This window comes from Anastrepha ludens, chromosome 5 (assembly GCF_028408465.1).
Source record: "Anastrepha ludens isolate Willacy chromosome 5, idAnaLude1.1, whole genome shotgun sequence".
In the NCBI taxonomy this organism is placed as follows: Eukaryota; Metazoa; Arthropoda; class Insecta; order Diptera; family Tephritidae; genus Anastrepha; species Anastrepha ludens.
In genome coordinates, this window is record NC_071501.1 from 53,588,781 (window position 1) to 53,600,778 (window position 11,998).

Consider the following 11,998-nt stretch of genomic DNA (forward strand, 5'->3'; position numbering starts at 1 on the left):
CGTGAATTCTATAGCATTCATTTTTATAGGGATGCAAAATGACGTGAATGCTACAGCATTCAAATTTTAAAGCCAAGTTTTGTTCATTTAATTTCATGTAACTTGAAGTTTTTGTAATTAATATACATTTTAAAGTAATGACCACTTGATTCATTAAGTACTTTCATATAACAGTTTAAATACGATGTTCTGACTACTCTTATAATATATGTGTAATCAGATTTAGGATATTCCAACTGAAATTCCTGAATTGAAAGATTTATTTCTCTTGATTTTATTCCAATTTAAGTATATTGATATGAAAGTGACTCATGCATACTATCGTTTCAAATATAAATGTGTTGCATTAGTAAGTTCAATGAATTTTAGTGAATTAAATAAATCTTAAAGTTTGTCATATAGCAGCACTAAATAGCACTGGAACGTGAAAATTTGATTATCATCTTTTCGTTCTGCTTCTCAAATTTTGAAGGGAATTAACCTACATATTGGATTCCAGAAATTATCATAATTTACCAGTGCTCTATTAGTGTAGTGCATACAGTGCATAAAGTGAGTGAAGTGTATAAAGGGTATAACACATACGTGGAATTTTAATTGAGGTTTTAATCTACAATATATAAATAAAGATGTCTGATTCAGTTGCTGTTGTGAATGTAAGCTCCCCAGTAGCTACTGCTGCTACTATTGCTGAAAAGAAAGTTGTTGCCAAAAAGGTTAAGGCAGCTACACCCAAAAAGCCGTCGGTTACCCCTACCCATCCACCAACACAACAAATGGTCGACGCATCAATTAAGAATTTAAAGGAACGTGGCGGTTCATCACTTTTGGCGATTAAGAAATATATTAGTGCGACATACAAATGTGATGCCCAAAAATTGGCACCATTCATTAAACGCTATTTGAAATCGGCTGTTACAAGTGGCAAATTAATTCAAACCAATGGAAAAGGTGCGTCCGGTTCATTCAAACTATCAGTTGCAGCCAGTAAATCAAGCGAGGGAAAATTGAAATCAAAAGCCGTAAAATCAGCAGAGAAGGTTAAGGCTAAAAAGAAGGCAGCAGATAGTGGTGCATCAAAGAAAAAATCGTTGAGTAAAGTCAAAAAGGCGGCAAGTGGTGAGAAAAAAGTGAAAAAAGCTGTTGCCAGTAAGAAAACAGCTGAAAAGAAGAAAAGTGAAAAGACTAAGGCGAAAGATGCAAAAAAGGGTGGTGTATTAAAAGTGAAACCAACTAAAGCCAAATCTGCAACTGCTAAGCCAAAAGCAGCTAAAGCAAAAGCAACTGCTGCTAAATCCAAGAAGTCTGTATCTAATAAAAAGCCAGCAGCAAAAAAACCTACAGCAGCAGGTAAAAAGTAAATAATTTACGGTGTTTGTAAGTGAGTTAGAAACGGAACCTTCCGGAACCATGGTAAATTGATAATAAGCCCTTTTCAGGGCTACAAAATCTCTTAACAAAAAGATCAAAAGTGAATTTATTCCTTACAGTGTGTAAAAAACATTAAAAAAATTAAAACCAAGTACTTCAACAAACCAATATCACATTTAATAGACTAATGAAACCATATGAACATAGCTCTGGTATTCTTCAATATTAAGGAATTTTAAAATTAATTTCAATGTGCATACATACATACATATGTATGTATGTAGAGATATTAATGAAGACATTTTTTCATTCTCTTTGTTAATTTATATTTTGTAGCCCTGAAAAGGGCCTTGTTTGGTCAATACATTTATATACCATTAGTTCAGTTGGAAAAATTATTTGGAACTGGTATATTTGGTAACAGCTTTGGTACCTTCACTGACGGCATGTTTGGCCAATTCACCGGGCAAGAGTAAACGTACAGCAGTTTGAATTTCGCGACTGGTGATGGTTGAACGCTTGTTATAGTGAGCTAAACGCGACGCTTCCGCAGCAATGCGCTCAAAGATGTCATTCACAAAACTATTCATAATGCTCATGGCCTTGGATGAAATACCGGTATCAGGATGTACTTGTTTCAGCACTTTATAGATGTAGATGGCATAACTTTCCTTCCTCTTACGCTTCTTTTTCTTATCATTTTTAGTAATATTCTTTTGAGCCTTACCGGCTTTCTTTGCTGCTTTTCCACTAGTTTTTGGCACCATTTTAATTTCTTCACAACTTTGATGATATTTTATGACTTTATTTTCACTCACACTATTTGTCACTTATTATACCTACCATGTGTCGTGTGCAGGCTTAAGTGTATATTTTCCGACCAACTCTTCGGCGAGACAAAACGAAGTAGTAGTACACGCACGATGATCAACAGCACAGTATAAGGGTTGGTGCTCAGCATAGCGAGAAAGTATATAAGCAGCGTACATTTTGTGTATCAGTGAATAGTGTGCTTATACATTGAGTATAATACAGTACAGTGCTTTTTAGTGTAGTGAAGTGAACAATCTATAATAGTGAAAATGTCAGGTCGCGGTAAAGGTGGTAAAGTTAAGGGAAAGGCAAAGTCCCGTTCAAATCGTGCTGGTCTTCAATTTCCAGTTGGTCGTATTCATCGTTTGTTGCGCAAAGGCAATTATGCTGAGCGTGTTGGTGCCGGTGCTCCAGTTTATCTAGCTGCAGTTATGGAATATTTAGCATGTAATGAAATAAAAGAAAAATAATTATTTATAAATTATTTCATTACATGGCGATCCTGCCAGCTTGGTGCTAAGATTTTTTTGCACAAGTGACGGAAAGCGCAATGCTAATTCCAAAGTCCTGGTATTGATCAGCCGACAAGACAAAGACAAGAATCATCCCACGTCATTTACAATTGGCCATCCGTAACGATGAAGAATTGAATAAATTGTTGTCCGGTGTAACTATTGCTCAAGGTGGTGTTTTGCCTAATATTCAAGCTGTACTTTTGCCAAAGAAGACCGAAAAGAAAGCATAAAGTGAAAAATATAGGCGAATTATAATTATAAATACCGACGCAAACAAACCGTCCTTTTCAGGACGACAAAATACATTTACAAAGAGATTTAAATAATTTCTCACTAAATGTGTTATTTTTTCATACATATTATCGAATGTGAATAGACGCATGTATATTTGCGCCAAAACTGCGGCATACAAACTGGTTATGTATACATATTCATTCATACATGTGTATACATTCCTACAGACTGTACTAAAAAACGCTCGTGTATAAATGATGTGTAGTAGATAAAGAAATGTACATATATGTATGTTTGTATGTATGTACTACGTACATTAACGAAAACACAAAAATATATACACATATATGTATATGCATGAATATTCCAATAAAATTTTTGATCTTTTTCGTTTAGAAATTTTGGTCTTGAAAAGGACCTGGCATCCCATTAGGTGTATTATATTTTTATACATATTACCGAATTGCGCCAAAATTGCTGCTTATTAACTGGTTATGTGTGCATATACGTACATAAACGTGTATACATGCATGCCGACTATACTTAAAAACACACGAGTATAAACGATGTGGAGGAGATAAATGGCCTCTGGTGACGGTCAAGCATTGTTTGACAAGAACTTTATATGTGTGCGTGTCGGGTGCTTGACGCTAATATCTAAAATTTTTGATTTTTACCGACAACAAGTATGTGTGACACGACGCCACCCGACTGCACTAACACATTCAAAGCTCAGTCAAGCATGCTGTATCGTCACCAGAGGCCAAAAGAACTGTATATGTATGTTTGTATGTATGCACTACATACATTAACGAAAACACAAAAATATCTACACATATATGTATGTATACACATAAATATTCCAATAAAATTTTTGATCTATTTCGTTTAACAAATTGTGGTCCTGAAAAGGACCGTTTTTTCACAAGTTTTCTTATTGATTTAAGCACGTTCACCACGAATACGTCTAGCCAATTGAATATCTTTTGGCATAATTGTAACACGCTTAGCATGGATGGCACACAAGTTGGTATCTTCAAAAAGACCAACCAAGTATGCTTCACTTGCTTCTTGTAGAGCCATAACAGCAGAACTTTGGAAACGTAGATCAGTTTTGAAATCTTGCGCTATTTCACGAACCAAGCGCTGGAATGGCAATTTCCGTATCAATAATTCGGTACTCTTTTGATAGCGACGAATTTCACGCAACGCCACTGTACCTGGACGATAACGATGTGGCTTTTTAACTCCACCAGTTGCTGGTGCACTTTTGCGTGCAGCTTTAGTCGCCAATTGTTTACGTGGTGCTTTTCCACCAGTCGATTTTCGGGCTGTTTGCTTTGTACGAGCCATTTCTCACTACTCACTTTTTTATTATTTGTCACACTGATTTGAACACTATAGAACACTATACACTGTACTAATAACAAATTGTATGACGTTCACATCTTAAGTAGCAATTTCAACTAATACGTTTCACAAGTCCATGTATTATGTAGGCATGTGTTGAAGCGAGATAGATGTATGGTGTACCTTTTGTCTTGGGTATTGCAGTTGTGAGATTTTGGTATAAATAGATGTGCTCTCGCTTCTGTTATTTCATTGGTGGTGAAGTGTCACAGTGTTAAAGTGTTAAATTCTTACTTGTGCAAATAGTAAATATTAAAAAATGACTGGTCGCGGCAAAGGTGGTAAAGGTTTGGGAAAAGGTGGTGCCAAACGTCATCGCAAAGTTTTACGTGATAACATCCAAGGTATCACTAAACCAGCTATTCGACGTTTAGCTCGTCGTGGTGGTGTAAAACGTATATCTGGTTTGATATATGAAGAAACTCGTGGTGTTTTAAAAGTATTTTTGGAGAATGTTATCCGTGATGCAGTTACCTATACTGAACATGCCAAAAGGAAAACAGTTACAGCTATGGATGTTGTGTACGCTTTAAAGAGACAAGGCCGTACTTTATACGGTTTCGGCGGTTAAATAATTTCTTGGGGGTACATATTTGAAAAACATATATTAAAAAACGGTCCTTTTCAGGACCACAATATTCTTTTAACAAAGATTCAAAATTTTGTACAACTAAAATTTTAAAGAAACACAATTCTGTTGTGATTCTATATTTGATGTGCACGAGTACATATGTATGTACATACTCATTATACAATTAACACGTTCGCGGAAGTGAATGCTATAGCATTCAAATTTTAAAGCCAAGTTTTGTTCATTTAATTTCATGTAACTTTAAGTTTTTGTAATTAATATACATTTTAAAGTAATTACCACTTGATTCATTAAGTACTTTCATATAACAGTTAAAATACGATGTTCTGACTACACTTATAATATATGTGTAATCAGATTTAGGATATTGCAACTAGTTTCAAAAATAATTGCCTGTCTATTATTGCAGCTTCCTGAAATTTTTAGTGTCGGCGAACGTGTTAAATAGATTATGACTGTATTTTAACACCCAAGCCTCTAGCCTGATATATTTAATTGTTAAATAATTTTTTCGCTACATAAATACAACTTTTTAAAAATATATATGTAGTTGGTTGGTTGGTTGGTTTAAGGGTGACCCCGCATCGGAGTACCACATAGACCGCAAGTTGGGTCCGTTGTGTTGCCCTAGTCAGTATATATGTAGTTAATATTATATTTTTATATTTATATTTATTTCTTAAACTTTGGAATACAATCATACTCTTACTACCTTTGCCTTTTGCCTTCGCCAAGCATACAAGTTCTATACGTGTATGTAAGCACGTATGTATGTACATATGGGAATTTTGTACCTTGCTTTGACATATATTGCAAATTTTTTAAAGAAAAAGTTAAATTGTTTTATTAATTAAAATAATATTAAATATTTATTTATTTAAAAAATTTTATATGCACACATATGTATATATATATATATATACAATATATATATACATATTTAAAAACGCGATTGATTAGTGAATATTTGCTTCAATATCAAAAAATTAAGTATTATATTAAAATAAAATTTACATAATTCACATTAGTGAAATTTATTTATTTCATTACCATCATTCATTTCAACCAAAATTTAAGTTTTCAATATTCATCAAAATATTGGATTATTTCATGCATCCAACTAACGCCACTGAGAATTGCTCTGGTGATACCATTGAGATATTTAATTTTATTTTTTCAAACATATTATTTTAAGTAATATATAAAATAAACTGTTCAGATGATTGATAATTTGATATATTTTATATTTTCAATAGTTATAATTGATTTATATTAAGGAGTTTTAAGAAAATCGACTAAAACTAGCGAAAATTTAATATTTTGAGTACAAAGTTTCGACTAAAACACTCGTTACAAGAAAAATATTGACTTTATTCCAATTTAAGTATATTGATATGGAAGTGATACATGCATACTATCGTTATAGATATTCATTTGTTGAATTAGTAAATTCAGTGAATTTTAGTGAATTAAATAAATCTTAAAGTTTGTCATATAGAAGCACTAAATAGCACTGGAACGTGAAATTTTGATTATCATCTTTTCGTTCTGCTTCTCAAATTTTAAAGGGAGTTAAACAACATATTGGATTCCAGAAATTATCTATTGGTCTAGTGCGTACAGTGCATAAAGTGAGTGAAGTGTTGAAAGTGTATACTACATACGTGGAATTTTAATTGAGGTTTTAATCTACAATATATAAGGCGTTATTCAATAGGTGGGCTTCAACTTTTTTCCTATAGGGAGGGCGAACGACGCAATATTTTTTATTTTTTGCTTGTCATTTGTAAACTTCATTAATATACATTTCATCATGGAACGCTACACACTTGAGCAACGATTGCAAATCGTGCAAATTTTTTATGAAAATAATCGTTCTGTTGCTGCTACTTTAAGAGCATTACGGCCATTTTACGGTCCATTTAACAAGCCATCCCGTTCGACAATCGACCGTATAGTGAAAAAATTTGTACAGGGTGGCTGATGAAAGCCGCTACCAAAAAAAAATTGAATAACTTTTTTTCTTTTTAAGTTATCTGTTCCATTTTTGTTTTAATTTGCAGATTCATCTTTAAAATTTATTAAAATGGATAAGTGGGACATGCAAACAAGAATTTGGATAGTCCGCCGCTATCACGCACTGGAGTCCGTAGTTTTGGTACAGAGAGAGTACAGGCGGATGTTTGGCGGCGATCCCCCGAGCAGATGGACCATAATGAGACTGGTGAATAATTTTGCTGAGCAAGGAACAATCGCAAGAAGGCCTTATCATCGAAACTCACCAGTTCGGACGGAGAAAACGATCGCTGCTGTAGCTGCAGCTATACAAAGCAATCCAAGGGTTTCAACAAGAAGCTTATCTGCTCAACTTGGTGTAAAAAAAGCTGTTGCCAGTAAGAAAACAGCTGAAAAGAAGAAAAGTGAAAAGGCTAAGGCGAAAGATGCAAAAAAGGGTGGTGCATTAAAAGTGAAACCAACTAAAGCCAAATCTGCAACTGCTAAGCCAAAAGCAGCTAAAGCAAAAGCAACTGCTGCTAAATCCAAGAAGTCTGTATCTAATAAAAAGCCAGCAGCAAAAAAACCTACAGCAGCAGGTAAAAAGTAAATAATTTACGGTGTTTGTAAGTGAGTTACAAACGGAACCTCATGGTTAATTAATAATAAGCCCTTTTCAGGGCTACAAAATCTCTTAACAAAAAGATCAAAAGTGAATTTATTTCTTACAGTGTGTAGAAAACATTAAAAAATTAAAAACCAAGTAGTTCAACAAACCAATATCATATTTAATAGACTAATGAAACCATATGAACATAGCTCTGGTATTCTTCAATATTAAGGAATTTTAAAATTAATTTCAATGTGCATACATACATACATATGTATGTATGTAGAGATATTAATGAAGACATTTTTTCATTCTCTTTGTTAATTTATATTTTGTAGCCCTGAAAAGGGCCTTGTTTGGTCAATACATTTATATACCATTAGTTCAGTTGGAAAAATTATTTGGAACTGGTATATTTGGTAACAGCTTTGGTACCTTCACTGACGGCATGTTTGGCCAATTCACCGGGCAAGAGTAAACGTACAGCAGTTTGAATTTCGCGACTGGTGATAGTTGAACGCTTGTTATAGTGAGCTAAACGCGACGCTTCCGCAGCAATGCGCTCAAAGATGTCATTCACAAAACTATTCATAATGCTCATGGCCTTGGATGAAATACCGGTATCAGGATGTACTTGTTTCAGCACTTTATAGATGTAGATGGCATAACTTTCCTTCCTCTTACGCTTCTTTTTCTTATCATTTTTAGTAATATTCTTTTGAGCCTTACCGGCTTTCTTTGCTGCTTTTCCACTAGTTTTTGGCACCATTTTAATTTCTTCACAACTTTGATGATATTTTATGACTTTATTTTCACTCACACTATTTGTCACTTATTATACCTACCATGTGTCGTGTGCAGGCTTAAGTGTATATTTTCCGACCAACTCTTCGGCGAGACAAAACGAAGTAGTAGTACACGCACGATGATCAACAGCACAGTATAAGGGTTGGTGCTCAGCATAGCGAGAAAGTATATAAGCAGCGTACATTTTGTGTATCAGTGAATAGTGTGCTTATACATTGAGTATAATACAGTACAGTGCTTTTTAGTGTAGTGAAGTGAACAATCTATAATAGTGAAAATGTCAGGTCGCGGTAAAGGTGGTAAAGTTAAGGGAAAGGCAAAGTCCCGTTCAAATCGTGCTGGTCTTCAATTTCCAGTTGGTCGTATTCATCGTTTGTTGCGCAAAGGCAATTATGCTGAGCGTGTTGGTGCCGGTGCTCCAGTTTATCTAGCTGCAGTTATGGAATATTTAGCATGTAATGATAAGTAATTATTTATAAATTATTTCATTACATGGCGATCCTGCCAGCTTGGTGCTAAGATTTTTTTGCACAAGTGACGGAAAGCGCAATGCTAATTCCAAAGTCCTGGTATTGATCAGCCGACAAGACAAAGACAAGAATCATCCCACGTCATTTACAATTGGCCATCCGTAACGATGAAGAATTGAATAAATTGTTGTCCGGTGTAACTATTGCTCAAGGTGGTGTTTTGCCTAATATTCAAGCTGTACTTTTGCCAAAGAAGACCGAAAAGAAAGCATAAAGTGAAAAATATAGGCGAATTATAATTATAAATACCGACGCAAACAAACCGTCCTTTTCAGGACGACAAAATACATTTACAAAGAGATTTAAATAATTTCTCACTAAATGTGTTATTTTTTCATACATATTATCGAATGTGAATAGACGCATGTATATTTGCGCCAAAACTGCGGCATACAAACTGGTTATGTATACATATTCATTCATACATGTGTATACATTCCTACAGACTGTACTAAAAAACGCTCGTGTATAAATGATGTGTAGTAGATAAAGAAATGTACATATATGTATGTTTGTATGTATGTACTACGTACATTAACGAAAACACAAAAATATATACACATATATGTATATGCATGAATATTCCAATAAAATTTTTGATCTTTTTCGTTTAGAAATTTTGGTCTTGAAAAGGACCTGGCATCCCATTAGGTGTATTATATTTTTATACATATTACCGAATTGCGCCAAAATTGCTGCTTATTAACTGGTTATGTGTGCATATACGTACATAAACGTGTATACATGCATGCCGACTATACTTAAAAACACACGAGTATAAACGATGTGGAGGAGATAAATGGCCTCTGGTGACGGTCAAGCATTGTTTGACAAGAACTTTATATGTGTGCGTGTCGGGTGCTTGACGCTAATATCTAAAATTTTTGATTTTTACCGACAACAAGTATGTGTGACACGACGCCACCCGACTGCACTAACACATTCAAAGCTCAGTCAAGCATGCTGTATCGTCACCAGAGGCCAAAAGAACTGTATATGTATGTTTGTATGTATGCACTACATACATTAACGAAAACACAAAAATATCTACACATATATGTATGTATACACATAAATATTCCAATAAAATTTTTGATCTATTTCGTTTAACAAATTGTGGTCCTGAAAAGGACCGTTTTTTCACAAGTTTTCTTATTGATTTAAGCACGTTCACCACGAATACGTCTAGCCAATTGAATATCTTTTGGCATAATTGTAACACGCTTAGCATGGATGGCACACAAGTTGGTATCTTCAAAAAGACCAACCAAGTATGCTTCACTTGCTTCTTGTAGAGCCATAACAGCAGAACTTTGGAAACGTAGATCTGTTTTGAAATCTTGCGCTATTTCACGAACCAAGCGCTGGAATGGCAATTTGCGTATCAATAATTCGGTACTCTTTTGATAGCGACGAATTTCACGCAACGCCACTGTACCTGGACGATAACGATGTGGCTTTTTAACTCCACCAGTTGCTGGTGCACTTTTGCGTGCAGCTTTAGTCGCCAATTGTTTACGTGGTGCTTTTCCACCAGTCGATTTTCGGGCTGTTTGCTTTGTACGAGCCATTTCTCACTACTCACTTTTTTATTATTTGTCACACTGATTTGAACACTATAGAACACTATACACTGTACTAATAACAAATTGTATGACGTTCACATCTTAAGTAGCAATTTCAACTAATACGTTTCACAAGTCCATGTATTATGTAGGCATGTGTTGAAGCGAGATAGATGTATGGTGTACCTTTTGTCTTGGGTATTGCAGTTGTGAGATTTTGGTATAAATAGATGTGCTCTCGCTTCTGTTATTTCATTGGTGGTGAAGTTTCACAGTGTTAAAGTGTTAAATTCTTACTTGTGCAAATAGTAAATATTAAAAAATGACTGGTCGCGGCAAAGGTGGTAAAGGTTTGGGAAAAGGTGGTGCCAAACGTCATCGCAAAGTTTTACGTGATAACATCCAAGGTATCACTAAACCAGCTATTCGACGTTTAGCTCGTCGTGGTGGTGTAAAACGTATATCTGGTTTGATATATGAAGAAACTCGTGGTGTTTTAAAAGTATTTTTGGAGAATGTTATCCGTGATGCAGTTACCTATACTGAACATGCCAAAAGGAAAACAGTTACAGCTATGGATGTTGTGTACGCTTTAAAGAGACAAGGCCGTACTTTATACGGTTTCGGCGGTTAAATAATTTCTTGCGTACATATTTAAAAAACGGTCCTTTTCAGGACCACAATATTCTTTTAACAAAGATTCAAAATTTTGTACAATTAAAATTTTAAACAAACTCACAATTCTGTTGTGATTCTATATTTGATGTGCACGAGTACATATGTATGTACATACTCATTATACAATTAACACGTTCGCGGAAGTGAATGCTATAGCATTCAAATTTTAAAGCCAAGTTTTGTTCATTTAATTTCATGTAACTTTAAGTTTTTGTAATTAATATACATTTTAAAGTAATTACCACTTGATTCATTAAGTACTTTCATATAACAGTTAAAATACGATGTTCTGACTACACTTATAATATATGTGTAATCAGATTTAGGATATTGCAACTAGTTTCAAAAATAATTGCCTGTCTATTATTGCAGCTTCCTGAAATTTTTAGTGTCGGCGAACGTGTTAAATAGATTATGACTGTATTTTAACACCCAAGCCTCTAGCCTGATATATTTAATTGTTAAATAATTTTTTCGCTACATAAATACAACTTTTTAAAAATATATATGTAGTTGGTTGGTTGGTTGGTTTAAGGGTGACCCCGCATCGGAGTACCACATAGACCGCAAGTTGGGTCCGTTGTGTTGCCCTAGTCAGTATATATGTAGTTAATATTATATTTTTATATTTATATTTATTTCTTAAACTTTGGAATACAATCATACTCTTACTACCTTTGCCTTTTGCCTTCGCCAAGCATACAAGTTCTATACGTGTATGTAAGCACGTATGTATGTACATATGGGAATTTTGTACCTTGCTTTGACATATATTGCAAATTTTTTAAAGAAAAAGTTAAATTGTTTTATTAATTAAAATAATATTAAATATTTATTTATTTAAAAAATTTTATATGCACACATATGTATATATATAT

General features: G+C 34.1%; 5 protein-coding genes across 5 annotated transcripts; 3 read left to right on the top strand and 2 right to left on the bottom strand.

The window, feature by feature from the left end:
- Positions 1 to 1,710: 1,710 nt before the first annotated feature.
- LOC128864384 (histone H2B-like) lies at positions 1,711 to 2,191 on the bottom strand. The gene has a single exon (XM_054104016.1). The coding sequence runs from the start codon at positions 2,136 to 2,138 to the stop codon at positions 1,767 to 1,769; it is 372 nt and encodes a 123-aa protein (XP_053959991.1). The 5' UTR covers positions 2,139 to 2,191; the 3' UTR covers positions 1,711 to 1,766.
- A 168-nt stretch (positions 2,192 to 2,359) lies between these two features.
- LOC128863487 (histone H2A-like) lies at positions 2,360 to 2,669 on the top strand. The gene has a single exon (XM_054102673.1). It carries the CDS (start codon positions 2,454 to 2,456, stop codon positions 2,652 to 2,654), a length of 201 nt encoding a protein of 66 aa, XP_053958648.1. The 5' UTR covers positions 2,360 to 2,453; the 3' UTR covers positions 2,655 to 2,669.
- Positions 2,670 to 4,544: 1,875 nt separating this feature from the next.
- LOC128864467 (histone H4) lies at positions 4,545 to 4,939 on the top strand. Its single transcript, XM_054104140.1, has one exon. It carries the CDS (start codon positions 4,603 to 4,605, stop codon positions 4,912 to 4,914), a length of 312 nt encoding a protein of 103 aa, XP_053960115.1. The 5' UTR covers positions 4,545 to 4,602; the 3' UTR covers positions 4,915 to 4,939.
- Positions 4,940 to 7,928: 2,989 nt separating this feature from the next.
- On the bottom strand, positions 7,929 to 8,362 carry LOC128864466 (histone H2B-like). Its single transcript, XM_054104138.1, has one exon. The coding sequence runs from the start codon at positions 8,307 to 8,309 to the stop codon at positions 7,938 to 7,940; it is 372 nt and encodes a 123-aa protein (XP_053960113.1). The 5' UTR covers positions 8,310 to 8,362; the 3' UTR covers positions 7,929 to 7,937.
- Positions 8,363 to 10,716: 2,354 nt separating this feature from the next.
- LOC128864468 (histone H4) lies at positions 10,717 to 11,101 on the top strand. The gene has a single exon (XM_054104141.1). The coding sequence runs from the start codon at positions 10,765 to 10,767 to the stop codon at positions 11,074 to 11,076; it is 312 nt and encodes a 103-aa protein (XP_053960116.1). The 5' UTR covers positions 10,717 to 10,764; the 3' UTR covers positions 11,077 to 11,101.
- The last annotated feature ends 897 nt before the right edge of the window (positions 11,102 to 11,998 follow it).

Bases quoted from the DNA above. Each gene is read 5' to 3' on its own strand.
- LOC128864384 (XM_054104016.1), bottom strand. From the start codon at position 2,138: ATGGTGCCAAAAACTAGTGGAAAAGCAGCAAAGAAAGCCGGTAAGGCT.
- LOC128863487 (XM_054102673.1), top strand. From the start codon at position 2,454: ATGTCAGGTCGCGGTAAAGGTGGTAAAGTTAAGGGAAAGGCAAAGTCC.
- LOC128864467 (XM_054104140.1), top strand. From the start codon at position 4,603: ATGACTGGTCGCGGCAAAGGTGGTAAAGGTTTGGGAAAAGGTGGTGCC.
- LOC128864466 (XM_054104138.1), bottom strand. From the start codon at position 8,309: ATGGTGCCAAAAACTAGTGGAAAAGCAGCAAAGAAAGCCGGTAAGGCT.
- LOC128864468 (XM_054104141.1), top strand. From the start codon at position 10,765: ATGACTGGTCGCGGCAAAGGTGGTAAAGGTTTGGGAAAAGGTGGTGCC.